We start from the raw sequence: 25834 nt of genomic DNA on the forward strand, positions 1-25834 counted from the left end.
CAGTCTACATAAAAAATTGTTATTGTTTAAAAAGATAGAGAACGCCTTTACTACCCATTCCCCAGCTTTGCACAACCAACACAGTTATATTAATATACTTTATAACATGTAAACCTCTAAATGTCTGCCTGTTTCTAAGGCTCTATTGACAGCCTCTTAATCACAAGCTTTTTTTTTTTTGCTTTTCACAACAGGAGACTGATAGTTCATGTGGGCCATATAGATAAACATTGTGCTCACGCCCGGGAAGTTATTTAAGATTTAGCACAACATAGTACTAAATGCAACTCAATAGATTTCAAATTGTCACAGTCATGTGATCAGGGGGCTGTCATAAGATGCTTAGATACAAGGTAATCACAGTGGTAAACAGTATATTAACCCTTTGATAATTTGTCTACATCGGAATGTTCCGATGTAAACAAATTGAAATCCTGCGATCGTGCACGTGATCGCGAGATTTCAATGATGGGATTGGGGTGGGGGGTCTTGGGCGTCCCTGTGACGCTAGGCACGCCCTCCAGACCGCAATCACATCAATCGGAAGCGCAATTGGCTTTAGGACAGCCAACGGTTATGACGTTCTATTTCGTCATAAAGGCACTAAAGCCCAGTGTAATTATGACGGAATAGAACAGCGTTAAAATGTTAAGATAACCATGTTGGTTATGCAAAACTGGGGAATGGGTAATAAAGGCATTATCTATCTTTTAAAACAATAAAAAAATTTATGTAGACTGTCACAAATTTGATTTGGTTTTTGTGTTCTAAAATGCAAATAATAGTCTACATTTATTTAAAACAACCAGTAGCATATTTAGGTTTTGTACCTTCCTAGGCACTCAAAATATTGTTTACACATAGGGGGCGATTTATGAAAGTGCGAGCGTAATGATACGATGTAGCGTATCGTGTCCGCCGTACATAAATGCTTGTGCAATGCCACCCCCTGCAATCGGCCGCTAGCAGGCGGTGTCAATCGGCCCGATCGGATAGGAACGGGCGGATTGATGTCCGCAGCCTCAGAACAGGCAGACAAGTTATGGAGCAGCGGTCTTTAGACCGCTGCTTCATAACTGCGGTTGGGACATAAAGCTCCATTCAGAGCTTGATAATTCGGCCCCTTAGTCCCATCCCCTCTCCAAACTGTCACATTTGAAAGATACAAATATTCTAAAATCTAAAACTTTTCCCGTCCTAAGCAGTTTGGATAAAGGGTTTTCTACCTGTATATGAAAGAGCAGAAATTAAATATTCAAAATAGAAAAGAACAGAAGAATGAAGACCAGACAAGGTGTTTTTTTTCTAAAAAACAAAGTACAAACATTTTTATTCAGTTCCTTTACAAAGGCCGCAGCCTTGCAGGGATTTTTTTTAATGTCACTTTCTTAACAAAATATAAAATAGCTTTTTTTTCTCTCCATAAACACAAGAGCTTAAAATGGTTAAAAAAACAAAAACAAACAAAAAACAATGATGGGAAGATTTATCCATATCCAGCAAAGGGGGAGATCCATGATCCAAGCAAGGGAGAGAGGCAGAGGGGTCAGTTCTGGACATGAACATGTTAACGATGAACAAGCAGTCTCTCAACATCAGGCAAGAAGAGTCAAAAACCCTGTGTAATTACCCGGCCTCATGGAAGCAGCTTCTTGTACTTATACAGATGGTTAAAGGGACAGTAATTAGAACTTCCACGATTAAGATAGATCACGCAATTTATAAAAGCTTTCCAATTTACTTTTAGGACCTAATTTGCTTTGTTGTCTTGGTATCCTTTGTTGAAAAGCATACACAGGTAGGCTCAGGAGAAGCAATGCACTACTGGGAGGTAGCCTAGGAGCCGATTGGTAGCTGCACATAAATGCCTCGTTAGCTCAACTGTGTTCAGCTAGCTCCCAGAAGTGCACTGTGGCTCCTTCAACAAAGGATACCAAGAAAAAGCAAATTTGATAGGAATCGGCAAACTGGAAAGTTCTTTAATATTGTATGTTGTATCTGAATTATGAAAGTTTTATTTCAAGTTTACTGTCCCTTTAATAACTTATTAACCGTAGAAATAGGGTTCAAAATATTCAGTGCTTATTTTTACAAGTGCACATGAAAAGTTTGCAGATTATAATTATATAGATATATATATATATATATATATATATATATATATATATATATATATACACACACACACATAAACACACAGGGCTTGACATTTTTACTAGTCCCAAGAGAGTAAGAAATTGCAGTGGACCATAAATAAAAATTAAAAAAAAAAAGTGTCCCGTCCCCCCCATCTTTAACTATGAATAACATTTAGTGGACTAATCTCTTTCCACTCTGGACTAGCAAAGTAGTTATTTTTTTATTTATTCTTTTGGGGATGGGGGGGGGGGGGGAAAGAATTATGCCTCGTCGTGTCACACCTGTGTTCTTGTATGTATGATCTAATATATAAATATATATAGATTTTCTAAGACATACATATGTTTATTGTATGGCAACTGAATACATTTCTTAAAACATAAATGCATCTCTATAAATGTACTCCCTCTTTATTACAGCAATTATGGCTCCTAAGTTTAGACGTTTTAATACAAATCTATAATATATTTTACATCACATTGGTGTACATGTTCATAAAAAAATATGAGAGACTTATCTATGTTCATGAAAGCATGCTCATTTCCAGGCTTTTTTTTATTATTATTTTTGTGTGTATATATAAAAAGAAAAACTTATCCAACTGATGCCAAGCTTGGCAAACATTACTACTGGCAGAATAATCCCAAAACAGAGAAAACATTTAAGTGCTTGTGACTTGGGAATTTTAAAACCATACAGGTGGAGAGGAAAAACAAAAACACAGGCTCTAAGGAGTTACTTTTATCCCAGCAGACTTTAGCCAAGCTAGAATTGTAAGGCCCAGTTGCACTTTGGACCATGGGAGCAAGGCATTTCCTTAATTAAATGTTAAGGGGGTTGGGTGAGCGATTATGCACATAAATTCATGCACATTTTTACTGAATAATTCTGGCAATAGCTAAACAAATTAGCAGAGTTTAAAAGGGACATAAACCCAATTTTATTTCTTTCAGAATTCAGATAGGAGTGATAGAACAGAATTTTAAACAATTTTCCAATTTACTTCTTTTCCTTGTTATTCTTTTTTTTGAAAACCAGGGCTATAAGTTCAGGAGTGTGCACGTGTCTGCAGAACAATATGGCAGCAGTTTTGCAGCAATGTTACACATTAGCAAGCGCAGCAATATTTTCTGTCATGTAGTGCTCCAGACTTAAAGGGCCACTAAACCCAAAATCTTTCTTTCATGATTCAGATAGAACATAAAAATTTAAACAACATTAAAATGTACTTTGATTATTTATTTTGCTTCATTTTTTAGATATCCTTATTTGAAGAAAAAGCAATGCACATGGGTGAGCCAATCACATGAGGCTTCTATGTGCAGCAACCAATCATTAGCTACTGAGCATATCTAGATATGCTTTTCAGCAAAGAATATCAAGAGAATAACACAAATTAGATAATAGAAGTAAATTAGAAAGATGTTTAAAAATGCATTCTCTTTCTAAATCATGAAAGAAAAAAATGTGGGTGTCATGTCCCTTTAATTATGCTTCCTATCTAAATATCTCTTCAAAGAATAAAATAGCACAAAATTTGATAATAGAGATTACAACTTTTAAAAAAAAAAGTTTCCTTTTTATTTATATCTGAATCATGAGAGAAAAATGTGGGGTTTCATGTTTATTTAAGGTTTGAGATGCGTTATGTTTGTAGCCATTGGCTGGCCGCTCTAGAATACTCTTTTTGCGCATCCGTATAACCAACCTACAAGGCCAGCAGACATCTCAAAATGTAAATTCCTTGCAAAAATGAAGGGCAGTTTTCAGCAAAAAATAGAATAAAACAAAAAACGTAGGACTTGAAGTGTCTGCCAGTCAGAATACAAAACTCAAACTTGTTTTAATTAGTGTCGTGCGCAGATATTTTAGAATTTGTTTGCATTACGGAATCTTTATGGCTGCAGATGCAGTTATGGAATAAGGTGGTTTAAGGAACAGTATTGTATTGCAATATCTCTGCTTCAAAAAAAATAAATCTGATTTTTAAAAGGGACAGTAAAGTCAAAAATTAACAAACTTTCATGATTTATTCTATTACCCAATTTGTTTTGTTCTCTTAGTATTCTAAGTTGGAAAACATACCTAGGTAGCAAGCGCAATGCACATATATGCCTCATCATTAGCTTTGTCAATGCGTTCAGCTAGCTCCCAGAAGTTACACTGCTGCCGATACCAAAAGAATGAAGCAAATTTGATAATTAACTAAAATGTTAAGTTGTTTAAAAATGTGTCTTCTGTCTGAATCATGAAAGAAATATTTTTTTTTTTTAGGCTTCATATCCCTTTAATACATGAAATTAATCTATGAACTTTTTTCATTCAGGAGAGACCTTTATGCAAGTTATTTGATGTGCCTGAGCCTTTGTTGTATCAGTACAAGAACTGTTTTGAGACAACGATGCACCTATAGATTGTACTGTGTATGCGTTTACAAATTTTACCCTCCGACCCATTTAACCAGATTCTGCTAGGGGCTAGAGCTCACGTCATTCTGCAGTAGACTATTAAAGGGAAATTCATCCTATCTGCCAAATAACTTCTTGCTGAGTAACGCAGGCCGTGGTGCTGGGAAATTCTATCAGGACGACGTCCACAACTTCCATGAAGAAAGGAGGTGACAGAGGGACTTTATGCATGAACATAAGCAGATGTTGCCGCTTCTTTACCATGCTTACACCAGTCTCAGTATCTCTGGTGGCTCTGACAATCCAATAGTGCTTTTACCTCTTTCCCCCTCCACAACCCACTTACAGTATCCGAGGTCAGCATAAAACTGCACCTATAAAACACCCTAAAGGTTTGGGATGGAGACTGATAGCCTCTGCCATACTCTTGCAGCCCCTTTCCCTCTGTCTCCCTTCAGTCTCTGTCTCTGGCAGTGGATGTCAGGGATCGCCCATGGAGTCATCCTTGCTTTGCTCTGCATCGCTCTCATCGCATTCTGTGTCGGACGCTGTGTCTGAATCTCCGCATGGACGGGAAGTGTTTACTATAACTGCCCTCCGCTGCTCCTCTTCCTGTAATTGCCTGTCCCGCGTACCCTCGATGTGCTGGATGGCCTAAATTGTACAGAAGGGGCAAAATGTTAGTCGGGCAGAGAAACAGAATTTGTTACACTGTCATAAATACATAGGGCAGGAAGTTTCCAATAAAAATTGTAGTGTATGATTAGAGGAGACTAGTGACTTTTTCCCTCTGGGCTACTAACTTTTCTCACCTGATGAATACACTATAGAGAGTGTGTGGGGTTATTATATTATATATAAAGGCCTGGAAAATTCCACTAGTTCCAGATCTGTAAAATTGCAGTAGATGAGTGAGGAATTTGGCTTTTCTTAGTAACTTTTTCCCCTTGACGGGTAAACTATAGTGATACTTTGTCAGAATTTACACACACAAAATTACTTTAAAAAAAAAAGTGGGAGACTCCAATATAGAACACAACACAAAATTATAAAATACATCAGTAATGTCTTGTAGAATTCCATCTAAAATCGGTTTAGCAATATACTGCTGGTAGCTGACCTCTAAAGTCCTCACATATGACCCAAAACATTACTAGACAATGCTACAGGTGGTGCAACGATTTAGGCACATACAGACATATGTGGTGGGACTGTAGAAAGGTCCAGACAATTTGGAACTCACTATCTTCATTAATCTGTCACCTCCTGGACAACAATATCCAACTTACCATATCACAAGCTCTTCTTCATGAGCACATAATATATAAATATATATATAAAATTACAACAAAACACATCAACGCCTTTATTAGAATACTTTGCACGGTCACCAGAACCTGCACTGTAAAATATTGGACCTGGACTGAAATTTGAACTACCCATACTTTGCATCAAATCAGCAGCAGGGATTTTAGATAACAGTGAAGTGGTTAATAAAATATGGCCCTCTTCTAAGTAACTAGCATTACTTCTGAGGGTTAGTCAGATATAAGGAAACACACACATACAGGTACGCTCTCGCTATCTAGAACACATTGAGGTTCAAAAATCAAACTAAATATACTTTTTAATACTGTTTTTTTTTCTTGGCATCTAGTTAAAATGTTTGTTAAATTATTTCACACTTCTTTTTTTGAATACAATAAAATAGTTTTCTTTCTGAAGATAAATATAAAAGCCTAACTTTATATATAGGAAAATAGATTCATACATCTGGACGTTTGGATCAGCCACTTGAAGGGCTCTAATGTCTTTATTATGGACCCTATATCATTTTTTTCATAACAGACCATGTGTATAAATATTATATTCATACCCACTTGAGCTCACTTGTTTTATTTGAATTTTACTGAAAATTCTGATAACTTTAATAAAAAGATTGAAACATAAAATCTGTTTAGATGTACCTTGAGTGTCTCAAAATGTATGGGGTGCAGATTCAGCCAATATTTGTATTTGAATTAAAGTGATGGTAAAGTTTCCAAATCGTAAAATCAGATCCAGAATGGAAATTATATTTTCGATGGATTTTAATTCATCCATTCTAATGAAGATAAAAAGGTATAACTTACTTTTCAATTTGATACCCCACACTCCGACCACCCATTTAAAAAAATAAATATAAATATATATATTTATATATATTTTTTTTTTATTTAAAAAAAACTTACGGTTTAAGTTGTTCTCCAATCGGAGCTCTAGCCATACAGTAGTCACACCATTTTATGTGTGGCTATAGCACCGATGTAGAGAAAAGTTCAAAACAGTTAGCTCACACACACAAAAACTATACTTTTGTAGTGGGCGGCCAGGGCACAGGCTATTAGAATTTCATAGCTATATAAAAAAGTTATAGCAAATCTTCATTAGAATGGGTGACTTAAAAATCTATCTAAAATATGGTTTCCATTCTGGATCTGATTTTTACGAATATATTTAAAAAAAAAAAAAAAAAAAGGAGGGGGGGTATCTAAGGCAGCGATTCAGTATCTGAATGCCACAGCCCTCAGCTGAAAAGGTCACACAAAATAGGAAGCTGAAAAACTAAAAAAAAAAAATTGACAGGCATATTGCCTATGTACAGTTCTATAATATCCGGTTTATGTGGCACCATATTAACGCACAAACAAAATAAGGGATGTTGCATGAATTTCTAACATATAGTAATGATGCCTTAAAACAAAAAGGTTAGGACCATTTGTCTCAAAGCATCATCCCAGAGCCTTAAAAATAGTATATTCACAATATAAGTATTTTTTATATTTGCTGTATTTATCTGTGCAACATTATATAAAAGGTTCAGTTACTATAGTGTTTTTATGTTCAAGCACAGAATACTGTTGAGGTAGTTTAAAATAAATTTTATAATAGTTTCAATTGTCACAGATCCACAGATTATTCTACTATTTCATTCCGAAGATAAGCCTTCTGCATATCCCTGGAATTCTCAAATATCCATTGAATATTTGTACGTCTTCTGTGAAATTAAATTTTCTTTAGCGAATTGCAGCAGAGAAAAGGGATGAAACATGGACGATCCTAAGCAGTAAAATGAGCCAATAGCTAGAAAGACTGGATTGGCCATCCTCTCAAGACACTGAAGCGGATTTATCAAGGGCCCCTGATGCCTGCAATTATGAAGCAGCGGTCTTAAGAGTGCTGTTTTTTTAACTGGTCCGCTGCCTCTGAGGCTGCGGACATCAATCCGCCCGATCATATTGATGCAGTTGATTGACACCCCCTGCTAGCGGACAATTGGCTACGAATCTGCAGGGGGCAGCATTGCACAAACAGTTCACTAGAACTGCTTGTGCAATGTTAAATGCTGTCGGCATTCAGCGATGTCTGTCAGACATGACACACTACAGCGTATCATTTCCGGCAGACTTTGATAAATTGGCCCCACTGAATCTGTGCTAGTTCATTAAAATGCTTCACATTACATGCAACATCCTGTGTCAGGCTCACTAGCATATAGTTACCAGACTTTACTACAATATATACCTTCAGCATCTATCATTTGTGGAAAATTCCAATCAATTTCTTTTAAAGGTAGAATTTTGAATGCACCGATTGGAAACCGCATTCTGAATACTGACTTGATTAATAAACCAGATTACTGCTATATTTTTTAACTAAAAAAATAAAAACAATCTGATCTTTAGCCCATTCCTTTAAAGGGACAGTACACTGTAAAATTGTTTTTATATTAATGTATTTTCAATGACTTGTTATGCCAGCTGCAGAGTACAGGTAGCCCTCAGTTTACATCAGGGTTAGGTTCCAGAAGGAATGGCTGTAAATTGAAACCTAAGTTATCACTTTGTGTAAACAGACTTGCGTCCTTATCTTATATTTGTCTGGAAAACTAAAGCTCAATACATAGAGAGAGCAAAGGAAAATTATTTTATTAATTTACTATCTTGCACCCCACTGTGAGTGTAATTTCTTCTGCTGTCTGTTTACTTAGGCTATTCAATAGCTGAGACTCCAGTATAGGTTGTGAAACCACAAGCTGAATCAGCTATTTCAAAGGCCAAAATAGGGGTAAAGGAGCTGCTTGTAAACAATTTAATACACTCCAGCAGGTAAAATGGATCATTGGGAACAATTTAAGTGGGAGAAAATTTTTGGCCGAACTGTCCCTTTTATTCCCCAGTATACGTTGACTCACCTGCACAATTGTGTCCAAATTTTGCCGCGATGTAGACACTGTGCTGATTACAGAGGAATGACCCATTGTCACAACGTTGACATGATGGGAAGTGGGTGTAGGGGCAGGAACAATGACTGTGGGATGATGAGTAGGAGCCGGGGGCAGGTGCGCTGGCAGGAGCTGTGGGATGGTACAGATATGCGTTATAGAACATACTAAAAAATAAAGAAATTAAAAAAAAAAAACGGTCTTAAAGATGGGGGAGGGTTCCTAAAAATAAGACCCAAAGCAAAATAAACTAGACGTATAGAATATTGGGAAATTTATGTCCAAAACAGAGAAAAAAAAAAAAAAAAAAAAAAAGGAGAAAAGGTTAAATTAGTTTTAATACAGGATAGAAAGAAAAGTTTGTGTATCCATAAAACAATGTGTGCCATCATATTGCAATTCTGCTGACGCAAATTAGTGAAAGCTACAAATGGGTCACTAATGTGAACAACCAATAACTCTGGAGTCTGCAGGAAACAAATCCTGTAATTTTAAGAATAAAGTTAGGAACTGGGGGGAAAATAAAAGTATACTGAAAAGTTGTTTTACTTTAAAAAAAAAAAAAAAAAAAAAAAATTAAGTACGATCTTAAGGTGTATAATGTGCTTTAAACAAATTAAATACAAAAGTGTTCATTTGGTTAATGAACTAATTTTGAATAAAATACAAATTGAATTTTGCAAACAAATACAGAAAACATTTTTTGTACAGGTTTACAATAATCAGGATTAAAAAATAAATAAAAAGGAAAATAATTTTGAAGGAGGGGTGCGCTAGGTTTGTACGTGTAATAAAAGAATCTGAAGGAGTATATGTGGGAATTAATTGTAGGAGCATTTGATAAACCAGAAGACATTCAGAACAGCATCAGATAAGGAAGGGGATTCTGGGGAGGATTCCACAAGGGAAGACATAAGATCAATCTTAAAAAAAAATGGGATTTATTTAGAAATGACGTAAGAGACACAGTGCAGACATGGAACTCTAACTTTGTGTTGTAGTTATTTGAAAAATATATCCATGTTAAATCACATCCAATTAAAAAAATACAAACATTTGAAATCAGACAGCCCAGACAAAAAGGTGTGGGCAAGTGTATGTATGAGAAAAAAAATCCTGCAGCAAGGAAAGACACACAGGGGATTGGACAATGATGTAGGAAATTAAATCTGATTAAGGGAAAGAAGGCATCAGAAGACATTACAGATAGACCAGCTGAGGCTAAAGGGCGGTGGCAGGATGGATGTAAGCAGGAAGGGAGGGGAGAGGAGATGTTACAGTAAAGGAATATGTACGCGGTAATAATCAGTCAACGTCAAGCAGATTGGGGAGGACTACACAGTCAGTCAAGGAACAGGATTAAGAGGAAAAAATAAAAAAGTACGGATGGTCAGCACGATGCATGGAATGGGGGAGCAAGATGGAAGCTCATGGAACGTGAGATTGTCAGGCAGCCTGAGGCAGGAGGAAGGGGGAGCAACCACTTAGAGGCAGGGAAGTTTCAGCACTCACCTGAGAGAAGAGGTGTTGCTTGCCCCTGTCAAGAGCCTCGTGCTGCTCCCCCTGTGTCTGCCCCCCCTCCTGGATTTGCTGCGCTATTGCCTTCAGCTTCTCTGGGTACATGTGAGCTTCAAGGGCTCGAACCTGCTGGCCAATTGCACAAAGTCATCACAAAGTGCCTCAAACCAGAAGCTGCGCCAGCCCAAAACCCACATCTTATGGCAATCAGTTGGTTATAAAGTCATAGGGATTTCTCAATAAACCCAAAAGCTCTGTGTCATTTTATTACTATGCTGTAATCTACACTCTTAGTGACACACAGGTATGATAGGTCCTATTCGCTCCCTTCTGCTTACGTTAGGCCTATGTCATCGCACATTACAAACTGAGGGTATGTATCTCAGTACGAGAGGTCCTGAGTTCAAGTTCCTAACAGTCTGCCCTAAGTTCTGCTAGGAAGAGAAACTGTTTGCCGAGACAAAGGGTTAAAGAAAACGTGTCCAAAAGAGGCCATTAGCTAAAGCCAGGGGGACCATAGATATTAGAAGGGAACAAGGAAGGATGGACGACTGACTCAATGAGATGTTATCCAGCAGAGAGAACAGAGGTAAGTGCAGCTACAAGAGGAATGTTTTCCGAACAATAAAGGCTCGATAACCACCGAATACTGCCTTATCTGTAAAAGAAAATCTATTCTCTCAGTCATCACCTTACTCCAAGAGAGATCACTCAAACTGAATCTTGTTGACAGAACCAACCTAGGTTTTTAATGTTAAAGAACCTCCGTAGCTCTCTGGGAGTAAAGAGATTTAAATTAAGATCAACTTTAAAATGTAAAAGTCGTTTTGATGTCGGGGTGTTCAAGTCATAACTGCCAAAGAAGAGGACAATACATTCTTATACAAAGTGTTTGTCATATCTTGGGTATACAAGAAAGCTATAATCATGCGCATGAACCCAAGCGCTCAGAGTCATTTGCTCCACCCCCCCCCCCCATAAAAAAAAAAAAAAAAAAAAAAAAAAAAAAACTGGCAACCTGCCCGATTCACTCACCTGCTCCTCCAACATCATCCTGATCGACCGTTCCTTATCTAGCTGCTGTCTCAGCTCTATCATTTCCCTCCTCAGATCCTCCGCTTTCTCCTCCTCCCAAATATCCGGGGAGCCAATCCCTTCATCCTTATCTTCTGCCCGCCGCCGTTTGGGGGACGAACCACTAAATTCCTAACAAAAGATAATCTTTATTTGCCTCTAGCAATAACTAATAATAAAAGAAACAATTACAATGAATTCACACAGTACGTTATAAAATCTTATATTATGAATATCAATACAAAATCTATGGATGACTTAAAGTAGGGCGCAACAAATTTACCATAAAGTATGAAGGACATAAATGGAATAAATCTATAAAACCCCCTTACCGTACATTTTTGGTTTTTAAAAAGGGATAATTTTTTTATTTATTTTTAACCCCTTAAGGACCAGGGCTGTTTTAACACTTTTGTGTTTTTCTTCATAATACTCTACATTGGCAATCAATCCCCCCCCCCTAAAACTAAAATGATGCGTTTATTTTTTCTATAATGCATATAAAATATTGGCGATTCTTTCCTTTCCCCTATAAATTGAGCACCGCCTTATTTATTCACAGCTACCGCACGAGCGACAAAGTTCATGTACCTGGATAAATCTCTTGAGCTGGTTATTTTGCTGTAATAATCTGGTCTTCTCCTGTTCCAGTGAGAATATATATTCTGCCGTCTGCTGTAGTATTGCAGCCTGCATGCATGATTGGAATAAAAAGGTGAGGGCATGGAGATGGTCAATTAAAAAGGGACATTACGGGTTTCAATAAATGCTAGATAGTAAGATTTATTCAAGGCAAACAGCCTGAGAATAATATGTACATGTAGTTATAAAATTATATTAGGTTTACACCTAAAAAACAAATTCCATAAAGCAAGGATCACTGCCATGTTTTAACCTAAGTTTCCTTATTCTGCGTAAGCCAATTAGGGACGGTTATAATTGGGTCATAAGAGAATGCAACTAATAGCTCTGGGGAGTATTGCAGTTTAAATATGGAGTCCACACTTCTAAACAAGAAAGAAATAAAGAATGAAAGAATATTGCAACAGTTTTTAATGCACATTTTATAGTATATTTTTTTCTCTTTAACTGAGAAAAAGATAGTCCTAACGAATAACCAATTAAAATTATTAAAAAAAAAAAAAAAAAAGTTACAAAAGCTACGTGATCTGTGGGATAAAATGCAGTTTACTTTTAAATGTTACATTTCTCAGTCTCCATCATGTACGTGGTAAACGCCAATCAGATTTAGCTCTGGGTAGTCATGAAAAGTACAGCGATTTGTTTACTACTACCGTTTGCATGCACAACTATAAAACCCTGTAGAGGTATTTAGAATGGATCAATCACCTGCAAGGAACATTAAACGCTAAATAAAGGCTAGATAGAATGATGCATTCAAAGAAAAGATTAGTCTGAGAATAACTTGTATATATTGACAAAATAAGTGTAAAGTTTTAGTGCCTATAAAACAATGGGAGCTGCCATGTTGTAACTTAGGTTACCTTCTCTGCTGTGGCCAATTAGGGACAGTTATAAATAGGTCACTAGTGTGTGCAGCCAATGGCTGTGTGGGATATAACAGTGTTCTACACTTCCATTTCTAACAGGAACTAAAAAGCTCACAATGGAATTGCAGGAAAAGGGGACAAAATAAATAATGAAAGCATATTGTTTGTTTTATATATACACAATTTATCATTTTACAATATTTGCAAAGTGTTTAATGTCCCTTTCATATAGAAATATAAAAATAATGTGGGATTTTAAAGGCCTCCAATTCCAACAACTACCTTTTTTGGATAACTATAAATACTATACAAAACACCATTACTCTTCTTGATATGATTTCAACCAGAGAGAAATGTTATAAAACCTACAAGTTGCATACACTGTTATTAGTACTGTGGAATCTGTTGGTTCGCTACAAATAACCGATAATAATGCTATCCCTGCCCGCTTACCTTGCTGAGTTTCTCCCCATCTGTATGAGGGATGAGAGTTTTAAGAGACTGAAATCCAGCATTAATGCTCTGCATCCGACGACGTTCGTTGCTGTTCGCAATCTCCCGGCGTATTCGTCTTTCTTGGTCTCTCTGTGTCTCTGGTGTCAGAGGGATATTGGCCAGGCTGTGGTCAAGGAGAGAGAGGTAGGTAAGCCAACAGTGGAAACAACACAAGACTGTTAATGTACCAAACAATATTCTACCTGCACTTTAGGTATAAAGAATAAAGTTATATAGGCATGTTTCTATATACATGGTCTGTCACAGAAACGTTTGCCAGTCAGGTGGCATTAAGTAGCTGGGTGGGTTCTGTGTAATACTTTGATATTATAAAATGTTCTGTTATTTCTAAATGTTACTTTTATATACAGTATACTGTAAAATTTATTTTTCCCTTAATGTATTTCCAGTGACTTTTTTTTTTTAAACCAGCTGCCGAGTATAAAATGTATGAGAAATTGCATTTTCAGGTTTATTCTACATATGAAATTGCTGATTTTATGCTTTGAAACCACAGCCTATTGAGATGGGTTAAGCTTGCAGGTAATATCAGATCGCATTATGTTATCACTGTGTACACATACACTTGCTTCCTTAACTTATTTTTGTTTGTAAACCAAAGCCCAATGCAGAGAGAACAATGGAAAATTATTGTATTAGTTAACTCTTTTCTACACCCCACCAGGAGTGTCATTTCTTCTGCTGGCTGTGTTTACATTGCCTGTCCAAAAACTTTCAATGTAAGTGGGGATACAACAGGTTAAATCAGCGATTTCAAATGACAAGATAAACAAGCTACGTTTAATTTAATACAGCAGGTAATATGGATCAACGGGGAGAAAATGTTGGGGTAAACTGTCCCTTTAAGCTATCCAAAGCACAAAATTAGTTGCATATATAAACAAAATGTATATAATAATAATAATAATAATAATAATAATAATAATAATAATAATCTATGCAGCATTGAAGAAGAAAACTTTTTTTAAAAAAAATTTAAGCTTAAAGGGACCTAAAACAAGTTGGGCTAGAGACAAAATAGAATATGTACTTTAATTACTCTACCTGCAAATTTATACTGCAGTGCCTCTCTATTAACCCTGTCTTTTAAAGTTTCCGAATTGTACAGCTCTAACCCCCCGCCCCCCCCCCCATGCCCTCTATGGCTGTATCTATATCTCCCTTTGCTTTGGAAGAATGCAGGACTTTAACACTCATCTGCTAGAGCATGCCTAGAAGGGAATAAGCTGCTGTAAAATACAATGCATGTGTTTCTGATGCTAAACACTGATGGGGGGGGGGGGGTGGATCAGACTATGGCAAACTATTTTTATTTAATTAGACCTTTTAGGATATGCACAGATCTCAACATGTTTTATGGCACTTTAACGGGTAGTCAGTAAAATCAGACGTCGGGTCCTTGGGGGGGATACTGTATGTACGTGTGATATACATACATTTATACATTTTAGGCACCAACAATTCATAAAAATGAGAGGGGAAAACATTTCTTTTTGTTTGGATTTGTTATGAATATCGCAGTTTATAAATTACACCATTATGTCAGGATCCCTTCTTCTATTAGTCATATTTTACCTCCATTGTTCTGCTTTAATTTGACTTTAAAAAAATTTGAAGGCGTAAAAAGCTGCAATAGTAAAAAGCTTTAAAAACACATTATCTATGTGTTTAACTCCTGTAATGATAACCAAATTGAGCTCCAGAGCAGCAATGGGCTACTAGCCCAGAGCTGAACACAGCCAGTAAGCCACTAGCAGCCTATATGCGTAGCAGACAAGCCATTGGCTGTGTGTGCAACCCCTTAGCATTGATTAAGCCTATAGGAATATGCCAGCAATAATAAAATTAAAAAAACTAACTCAGAGCATTTCCTTTCTACAGCTTATTTGAGCTGGGGCTGATGACAGATTCAGTAGCTCGGAGTCTAAACTAAGTTTTGAAATCCCTGATTTACATAGACAGTTTGGTTGCCTCTGCACTATATATACACAGAGACACGTGCATACAGCCACTGATATAAATGTACACCCTTTAGTTTTCAGCCTCTCCAGCACTGAAGGGTGGGTATATATCACTTTCTGGCCTTTTACACAGTATGACCTATTCAGACACCTCCGTGTGTGGCCCCTTTTAAGATGGAAGCCGGATCTAGTCCTCCTCTCCCTCCCTCTGCCCTGAGGGTCCCATAATCATTTCCAGATGACAAGACAGGAGGGGGGGGGGGGGGGAGAAATAGGAAGGCAGCAACCCCCCCATCCCTCATGAAGATTCCAGAGGGGACTCTCACTTCCTGCCCCCCTCCCGAATCCTTTTTCTCCATGATATGTGGAATTAGTCACAGGAGAGGATTAACGAGAGGACAAAGCAGGACAATAAGACACCTGGGAGAGCAACAGGAATAAAAATGAACAATAAAAAAAGAAAAATTATATGGCAGGAACAGTACTGTAACATTAACCATTTAGGTGCTGCCCCCAACAGCAATGAACGAGCAATAAAGGACTTCTCTTGTATAAATAATTTTACACATAAAACTCCTCATCTAAAATGATATCCAACCGGATAGTTACATACTCCAGAGATGAAAGCACGGCATGCTAATTTGTACAAGATCACCTGACTTTAGAAAGAAGATAAATAGGTAGCTTTACCGTACTGGTTTTCAAACCTGACCTCAGGCTTCCCTAACAGGACACATGGATAGCGGAACTGGAGCAGATGTGAAACAATCAGCTGATTAGTAAACAGGGTCATTTGCCCCGCTCTCACACAAGGTAATCCTGAAAACATGGCCTGTTTGGGAGGCCTAAGGACAGGTCTGAAAACCAGTGTACTACAGGAGGTATAAGCGGGTTTACTAGAATATTAAAAAAAGAAAAAAAAATTTAAAAAAAAAAAAAATTATTTTTATTATCAAGTTCCATTTGTTCTCTTAGTATCCTTTTTTGAAATTTTGCTCCTTTCTATGAGAGCGTACTGGGGTAGACTCAGGAGTGTGCATGGGTCTTGAAAAGTATATGTATATCATTGGTAAAAACATTATAGCAAGCAGTGCTTACATATAGGGCTAACGTGCTCCTAAACCTACCCAAGTATGCCCTCATTGAAAGAAGCAAAGTTTCAACAATTGATGCCAAATTTTATAATATATATATATATATATATATATATATATATATATACACACATACATACATACACACAGTACATTTTTTTTACTTTTATGATTCATATAACATACAAAATTAGAAAGAACAAAAAAAAAAAAAAAAAAAAAAAAAAAAAAAACAAAAACACACACACCACATGTAGAACTGTTTACAGTATTTACATGTGATTGGCTGATGAATATCACATATGGGGGGGGCAAGAAAATGGGAACTTTGAAATTTGTCAGAGGAAAAAATAAATGAAAATAAAGCTACTACTTGTTTGAATTGACTGTTGCATTGTCTATTCATAAAGCAAATTCTAATGTATTTAATTGTCCTTTAAAATTGACAGTGAAATCAATACAATTAACCTTTCAGATACAATAAAAAAAAAAAAAAAAAAATCTACCGTTGATCTGAACTTCAGAGCCAGTGCTATTGCATTGTACTTTTATTATGGATTTGTTGATTATGGAATTCTAATTGTTACATACGAGTTTCTATGTTTTAATTTTAGAGCTATAAACTCCTGTCTGCCAATCTTTTCCCATGAATGAACAGGTAAACCTCAAAAGAAATCTGATGAGAGAAGGAATAGTGATAAGATCAAACAACGCCACTTTGGAAATGTTCCGCAGGTGATGGTGCTATCTGACGGTCAAATCATGCAGACACTGTTGCAGGTTTAAAATAAATGACTATTTTGAAATCATCAAAACACAGGAGTAGATTTTGTTCCAGCTAGAATATCCATTTTTTTAAATAAAATTTCCCATTACAGTATTTGGGGATACCCCGCTATACAGATTTAAAGGGATATGAAACACACTTTTTTCTTTCATGATTCAGACAGAGCATGCAATATATATATATATATAAAATAAATATTGATAATAGGAGTAAATTAGAACGTTGCTGCTCTATGTAACCTGGTTTAACCTGAGGGACATTGTACACTAATTTTTTTATTTGCATAAATGTTTTGTTTTTGTAATAAATGTATAGTTTTGCTTATTTTTAAATAACATTGTGCTGATTTTCAGACTCCAAACCAAGCCCCAAAGTTTTAGATGCATACCAATGTCTACAGACGCCCGTTTCAGTAATGGGTCATTTTAGATATAGATATTATATAGAGATACTGCTGTTCCTGCTTTCCCAGACCCTTTGACTGGGTTTCGCAGCCTAACGTCATCAACAGTGCTAAACTGGGAGCTTCCTAATACGTTTTTAAAAAGGTTTTATACAGGATTTTTATATCAGTATCTGTGTATAGTCATCTTTATGGTGGTGTCTACTGCCCATTTAAAGTGTCAGTAAACCTAAAAAATAATGTTATATAATTCTGCACATATTAGTGTTATCGTTATAAAACTTAATATTGTCTGACAGCAGGAGCGAGCTGCACTTAGTGTTATGGCGCGGTCGGGCCAGGCTGTGACTATACAGTTGGCCCGATGCGCTGTGTAATAAAAACAGACCCGCTCAGAAGAGCACAGAGAGCGGGTCTGAGAAACTGTCATATTTATAAAAAATTAAAAGGGAATCTATCTATTGGGTTCTTGTAAAGCGCGGCTATTCACCCGTGAGGGTCTCAAGGCGCCGAGGGTTGCAGTTCAGTCGAAGAGCCAGGTCTTGAGGTCCTTTCTGAACTTAGGGCGGTAGCTTGTCTAAGGTGCAGCGGGAGGGTGTTCCAAGTGTTGGCAGCCAGGTGAGAGAAGGATCTGCCTCCCGCTGTGGTTTTCCTGATGCGGGGGATGACAGCAAGGGCTTGGTCGGCCGATCGAAGTTGTCTGGCAGGGGTGTAGAAGGCAACGCGGTGGTTCAAGTATTCGGGACCGATGTTGTGGAGGGCCTTGAATGCGTGGGCGAGTAGCTTGAAGGTTATGCTTTTGTTGATGGGGAGCCAGTGCAGGTCCCGCAGGTATTTGGAGATGCGGCATTGACGAGGGATGTCAAGGATTAGTCTGGCCGAGGAGTTCCGGATGCGCTGTAGTCTCTTTTGGAGCTTGATGGTGGTGCCAGCGTAGAGTGCGTTACCATAGTCCAGTCGGCTGCTGACGAGGGCGTGAGTGACAGTCTTCCTGGTCTCGGTTGGGATCCATTTGAAGATCTTTCACAGCAGGTGAAGTGTGTGGAAGCATGCAGAAGAGACAGCGTTGATTTGCCGGTCCATGGAGAGTGATGAGTCCAGGATGACGCCTAGATTTCGTGCATGGTCGGTGGGGGTTGGAGGGTGTCCGAGGGCTGTGGGCCACCAGGAGTTATTCCAAGCGGATGTGGTGGGACCGAGGAGGAGGACTTTGGTCTTGTCTGCGTTCAGCTTTAGGCAGTTGTATATTAAGTTTTATAACGATAACACTAATATAATGTTATATAATTCTGCACTATGTGCAGAATTATATAACATTATTTTTTAGGTTTACTGGCCCTTTAACACGAGACATAATAGATACTACCCTAGATCAGGGGTTTACAAACCTGCACAAAGGCCTCCCCTAACATAGCAGAATTTCAGGAAATCTGAACTGGAACACAGGTGAAATCATCATCATCTGATTAGTAAACACTTATTTTACTACTCTCACACAAGGTAATCCTGAAAATCTGGCCTGTTAGGGAGGCCCGAGGACAAGGTTTGATAACCCCTGTCTAGATTAGAAATATGCTATGTAGTGCCCAGTACACATGCAGAATCCTGAGCCTACCTAGGTATGCTCTTCAACAAAGGGTATCCATAGAATAAAGTACATTTGGTATTATAAGCTATTGAAAAAGTCTATAGAAATTGCATACTGTGTCTGAACCAAGAAAGTTTAATTTTTACTTTTAGGTCCCTTTTTAATCTTTTTTATTAACTGGCGAACTAAATGTCATATGATCTAGACTAGAGGTGCACATTTAGCTATTTTGCGCCGATTTGAGCGCTGAAGATGGCCGCTGTAAGACACAGCCAGCAGTTTTTGGAGACAGATTTATTCTTGTGGAAGCACAAGACACTAAGATCTGGATTTGCACAGATCTTTGTGTTGCACTTTCACATAAATAAATCTGACTCCGAAAACTGTCTAATGGCTTGCAGCCACCATGTTTGGCATTCGAATTGACCCAAAAGAGCCATATAGTGCTGCAGCCAAGTGCGCACTCCTGAGCTTACATCCATGCTTTTCATATATAAATTAAGAAAGTGTTGAAAATGGCGGCGCTGTGTCACCTCCAGGGAACCAAGCTGCCCACGTCCTCTGAGTCAACCTTGTTGCTTTCACCTCCAAAATAAAAGAGCTCACAATAGTGTAGCAGATTTCAGACCATGTGGTAGGCGCACAAACTGGTTATACTCGCGAGATTGCAGTTAAAATAAGCCTTTTATTAAAATCACCACCAAGGTGTCTACAGGTATTATTTAAAATACAGCTCAACGCTTTTCGGCTAAAAGAAGCCTTTATCAAGAGCATAAAGTTAAAACAATTTCTGGAACAAATGGTTAAACCATAGTCCTTGTTGATATACTGGAACCTCTGCATCAGGTGGGATAGAGGAGAGGCAAGTTAGAAAAGATAACGCAGCAAACAAGTTTATGCCATACACTGCCTTTTTCAAAGCTAAAATCCTTGTTTGCTGCACTCTCTTTTCCAACTTGCCTCTCCACTGAGCCACCTGATGCCGAGGTTCCAGTATATCGGCCAGGACTCTTTGGGATTAGTTTGATGCTTTCTATTTTCTTAGTCACTCTGCTTTTTTTCAGTACTATATAACCTTACTCAGTGGGAGGGGGGTATGTGAGCAGGGCGATTAGATGTAATATTACCTTCTGTTAACGATTTTAATTTATAAATAAAGGCTATGTTTTATTAGTAGGGAATAGTGTGGTAAGCCCCCATACTTTATTTTGTATAATCCATGCTTTTCAACCAAAGATACCAAGCGAACAAAAAAAAAATGATGTGATAATAGAAGTAAATCAGAAAGTTGTATGCTCTATCTGAATCATGGAAGATTTTTTAGGCCTTTAAAAATGGGACACGAAACCCAACAATTTTCTACAATGACTGAGAGCAGGCAATTTTAAACAATTTTCCAAGTTACTTCTATTATCAAACTTGCTCATACTCTTGGTATCATTTGTTGAAAGAACAATGCACTACTGGGAGCTTGCCGAACACATCTGTTAAGCCAATGACAAGAGGCATGTGTGCGCAGTCAGCAACTGGCTCCCCCAGTTGTTAACCGCTGCTCCTGAGCCCACCTAAGTATGCTTTTCAACAAGGGATATCAAGAGAATAAACTGAAATAAAAGTAAATTGAAAAGTTGTTAAAAAAATGGTATGCTCTGAATCATGAAAAGAAAAAAAAATGGATTTCATGTCCCTTTAAATAAAGTTTAGGAGGTGGTAACGGAAAAGTAGAACATTTATAAACCAGTTCAAAAATAAAATGCAGTAAAGCAGTGTCTATCAATTCCTGTCATCAGGCCACATTAATAATAGACCAGATTTTCAGGAAATAATCAGCTGATCAGTAACCAAGGTTACTAATCCACTCTCAGAAAACTTCATATTCTGGCCCGTTTGTGTGCCCACCGGCTTAGAATAAAAAGGGATATGAAACATTTTTCATTTCATGATTCTGATAGAGCAGCAATTTTAAGTAACTTTCTAATTTACACCTATTATCAATTTTCTTTGTGCTAAACCAAAAATGGGCTGGCTCCTAAGCTTACCTTCCTATTTTTTTCAAATAAAGACACCAAGACAACAAAGAAAAATTAATAGGAGTAAATTAGAAAGTTGCGTGCTCTATCTGAATCTTGAAAGAAAAAAAAAATGTGGGTTTAATATACCTTTAAAAAAAACATTGCCATCAAACATTTAATTCTTGCACTCTAGAGTTAAAAACTACTGTATAGATCAGCTTGTTAGCCGCAATACATTGCAGATCTTGAGAATGGCACATCCAATAAACAGCATAGCATATGCAGGTAGTTGCCATCAGCAATTGGGTCTTGCTCAGGAGATGCAATAAGTTGTGTCTACCGAGTAGGACACACAGACATAGGTGAGTAATCTCATGGAGAAAAAAAACCCTCCTACATTTACAAATGTAAACAGACATTAACGAAAGTTATTTTTTTGATTATGGTGATAGTCCAATACCAAGGACCACTCATGTCTTAGGTTGGCAACCCATGTGTAAGGTAGAGATTAGATAGATAGATTAGATAGATTAGATATATATAGAGAGAGAGAGCTATATAGATTATATATATATCTCTATATATCTATATATATCTATATACACACACACACATATCAGATGGATGGATTGGACAACCTAAGATTACAAACTTGAATCTTGTGTGGCCTTATACTGGAGACAAAGCAAATACAAATATATATGAAAGAAGTGAGATTTCACAAGAGTCTCAGACAAGGTGTGTCACTAATAAAAGGGAGTAGGAGGATATGATTTAGATACAAACATGCTGAGTATCTTTATTGCCTTTTTATTATTATCAGTTATTTGAAAAGCACCAACAGATTCTGCAGCTCTTATTAGAAGCATGCTATGATTGTTAGGTTACAAATATTTTACTTATAGCCGTTTCTGCATATTTGCTGTACAATTAATGTCAGACATATAGGGACTACACTTGTTAACCCCTTGGATAGCAGAAAGTATTAACACATTACCAAGCAACATGTCCCTGCCTGGTCACAAAGGAGTTAAAGCATGAGTACAACTCTGAGGTGTACCAAAGCAAACAAGTGTAAGACTGATCTGCAGCAGAGACTAAGCAATAATAAACCACTACCTACTTACATAAGAAGGCCAGTGTTTATCAAGGTGGTAACTAGTTTCCTACAGAACAGCACATTATAAAAATCAAGCAAAATTTGAGCTTTCAATACAAAATGGAAGCTGGGAATAACAGTCAATCCATTGTCATGCAAGGAATTTGTGACCAGGAGACAATGTTTCTAGAAACATTATTTCTTTCTTTTAACTTCTGTAATATTTTTTTTAGACTATGTTTAATAGAATGTACGTTGAGCTGTAACTGGTAGCACATTAGGAAGCCATACAGGCACATTTTTTTCTGAACAGAAACTCTTTCACATGGAATTCCTTGAAGTGATGTATTGCAGCACACAGCATCACGTGACCAGCTCCAGTGCCATGCTTTGTGCTGGGAGAAAGCATGGTCAGAAGCTTACTACAACTCCCGCCTTGCATATCGCAGGTGCACTACATTTCCCGGCATGCTCCTAGTCCCCTACTCCAGTCGGGCTGCAGAGTCACGACCAGGCCTGTTTGCGCTGTTTCTCCCACTACCGAAAGACAGGCAGCAAGGTCACGGTAGGGGGCGGTGTCCGGGGACTGGGGTAAATAACAGAGAATTACACGTGTGGCGTGTGCTGTTAACTGTCCCTGCTGAGGTTTAACACCCACAGTGACAACAACAACACGAGCAGACAGGGAGGGGGCGTGTTACTGCTGCACTGACCGTCTGCAACGTGTGACCGCACGGGGATCCCCCATATTTACCGTAATAACACGACCTTGCACCGATGTGAATGCAGATAAATGTGCTCAGCTACCGTAACCATATTATACACATTGTGACTGTATACAGGACAGCGTGACCTTGTGTACCGAATCACAGCAAATACACAGCTGGGCACCAGCTTGTTGTTCCATTATCCCAGGACATGTGCTCCCCCCACCATTTTCCAATGCAACACAATGTGCGTCTCCCAGCAACAGCTAAATTACAAACCAGGGCAGAATACACCCAACCACATGCCAATTAGATACCTGCACGGGGTATTAATAACTGCCCCCTGCACTAGGGGCAATGATCTGCAGAGAGACTTGTAGAAGTTTAAATGGTGTGAAATCAGCTGATCAGACAGGGGGTGTGCGCAGGGGAGAGAGATTCTGTATCAACAACTGCCCCCCACAGGGGATCTCCCCCCCTCACACACCCCCAGGGGCTATACAAAGAGGGTGTCATGTAACGGGGTACAGGGATCCCCCAGGGACAAGCCCCAGTAGTTGTGTTTGTATGCTGGCTGATCACAGATCCGCAGCATGGCCGGGGCACCACGTGGGTCTGTTTGCAACTGACAAACCTCCCCCTCTGCGCCCTTTAAAACACCCCCGACCACTTACTGTCCGCACCTGGTACCCCATCAAGCATCGCATGAGCAGAGGGGGTGCACCAGGGATCCCCCCCCCCGCACCTTCACAGCTGATTCCCCCCTCCCTCCCTCTATTGCACCAACAAGGTGATCTGCAGCAACAACATACCATAGGATTCCCCAGACCATACAAGGTGGGTACCTACCTGCATAATCCACCAATGACTTCTTTCTCTGTTTTCCTGAAGTGTTGCAAAGAGGGCACTTTCTGCGCGGGCATCATGAAATACTCCATAGCAATCAGCAGGAGGCTGACCCCCCTCCAAAAAAAAGAAAAAAACCACAAGTGCACCCCTCCCACCCCCCCTTGAGGCACCCCCTAGTTGCAGCACCCCCTGTTCCTTGCAGGGTAGGACCCCCTGATCAGCCCTATTGATTAGGGTATGAAATGTGCACGGGATCAATGGTGTAGTGGGTAGGATGTCCCAGATGATCAGGGGGAGGCGTCTGGCTGTCTCTTGCTCTCTCCTTGTGCTCTGCCTCTCTATGTGAGTGTGTGTTTGCAGCTGATGTCTGTTTCAAGGCGGGAAACAGCTGGTGAGAGATCAGAAACAGCTCCCCTCCCCCCAGTCAAATCCCAGCCCTTCTTCCGCAGAGTAAGGCTCTGCATGTAAACAAAGGACTATTTGCCAGACGCTGCACGGATCTGTGTAATGGGCAGGGGGCAGGCAGGGACAAGCCTGGCATATGCACGGGGGGTGGGTACTGCCTGGGCATTTGTGGCAGGGGAGCTGGGCACAAGGGGCATCAGGGTGGTAAGAAGGGGTGAGAGAAGATGTGAATGGGGAGAGGAGGGGGGTTGGGCTGGCTGCATGCGCCACGCTTGGGTGATCAGTCCCATCAGCTGACAGCTTGGCAGGCAGAAGAGAACTGGAGGAGGGAGACAGGGAGAGCTAGACGGGGAGAGAGAGAGAGGGGAGCTGGAGGAAGGAGAACTGAGAGACGGATGAGGGGGAGACAGAGGAGATCTAAAGGGAAAGATGGAGCTGGACGGATTGTTGAGCGGGGACAGACCAGCTGGGGTAGGGAAAGGACAGAAAAGAGAGTTTAGAGAGGGGAATAGAGCGTTAAAGGAAAGGGGGTGAGAGATATAAAGAATGAGGAGAGAGACAAATATGTAAAGGTGAGAGGAAAGAGAAAGATACATGGGTGGAGGAAAAAAAGCCAAATGAGTGGGCGACAGAGGGGGCTACATGAGTGGGAGCTAGCTAAATGAGTGGGAGACAGAGGGGGCTACATGAGTGGGAGCTAGCTAAATGAGTGGGAGACAGAGGGGCTACATGAGTGGGAGCTAACTAAATGAGTGGGAGACAGAGGGGGCTACATGAGTGGGAGACAGAGGGGGCTACATGAGTGGGAGACAGAGGGGGCTACATGAGTGGGAGAAAGAGGGGGCTACATGAGTGGGAGAAAGAGGGGGCTACATGAGTGGGAGAAAGAGGAGGCTACATGAGTGGGAGACAGAGGGGGCTACATGAGTGGGAGCTAGCTAAATGAGTGGGAGAAAGAGGGGGCTACATGAGTGGGAGAAAGAGGGGGCTACATGAGTGGGAGCTAGCTAAATGAGTGGGAGAAAGGGGGCTACATGAGTGGGAGCTAGCTAAATGAGTGGGAGAAAGGGGGCTACATGAGTGGGAGCTAGCTAAATGAGTGGGAGAAAGAGAGGCTAAATGAGTGGGAGAAAGGGGGCTACATGAGTGGGAGCTAGCTAAATGAGTGGGAGAAAGGGGGCTACATGAGTGGGAGCTAGCTAAATGAGTGGGAGACAGTGGAAGTTAAATGAGTGGGAGAAAGAGGGGGCTACATGAGTGGGAGCTGAAATAGGGGGCTACATGAGTGGGAGCTGAAAGAGGGGGCTACATGAGTGGGAGAAAGAGGGGGGCTACATGAGTGGGAGCTAGCTAAATGAGAAGATAGAGCTAAATGAGGGTAACAAAATTGAGAGAAACAGCAAAACAAGGGGGAGGAAGTAGAACCACAGCAGGTGGAGATTGATAAGAGGGGGGAGAAAGAGCCTGAAGGGGGAAGAGGGAGGGCAACTGGGGTTAGT

General features: G+C 39.2%; 1 protein-coding gene across 2 annotated transcripts; it reads right to left on the bottom strand.

Moving 5' to 3' along the window:
- Nucleotides 1-1326: 1326 nt before the first annotated feature.
- TFAP4 (transcription factor AP-4) lies at nucleotides 1327-25614 on the bottom strand. Of its 2 annotated transcripts, XM_053694895.1 has the most exons (7): nucleotides 23931-25614; nucleotides 13368-13533; nucleotides 11995-12093; nucleotides 11365-11535; nucleotides 10324-10455; nucleotides 8782-8943; nucleotides 1327-5201 (listed from the first exon to the last, which is right to left on the bottom strand). In XM_053694895.1, exons 1-7 carry the CDS (start codon nucleotides 24017-24019, stop codon nucleotides 5028-5030), a joined length of 993 nt encoding a protein of 330 aa, XP_053550870.1. In that variant the 5' UTR covers nucleotides 24020-25614; the 3' UTR covers nucleotides 1327-5027. The 2 variants fall into 2 exon arrangements, with proteins under 2 accessions (XP_053550870.1, XP_053550871.1); XM_053694896.1 differs by lacking the exon at nucleotides 10324-10455 and having other exon boundaries at nucleotides 23931-24090.
- Nucleotides 25615-25834: the final 220 nt, after the last annotated feature.

This window comes from Bombina bombina, chromosome 11 (assembly GCF_027579735.1).
Source record: "Bombina bombina isolate aBomBom1 chromosome 11, aBomBom1.pri, whole genome shotgun sequence".
Taxonomy (NCBI): domain Eukaryota; kingdom Metazoa; phylum Chordata; class Amphibia; order Anura; family Bombinatoridae; genus Bombina; species Bombina bombina.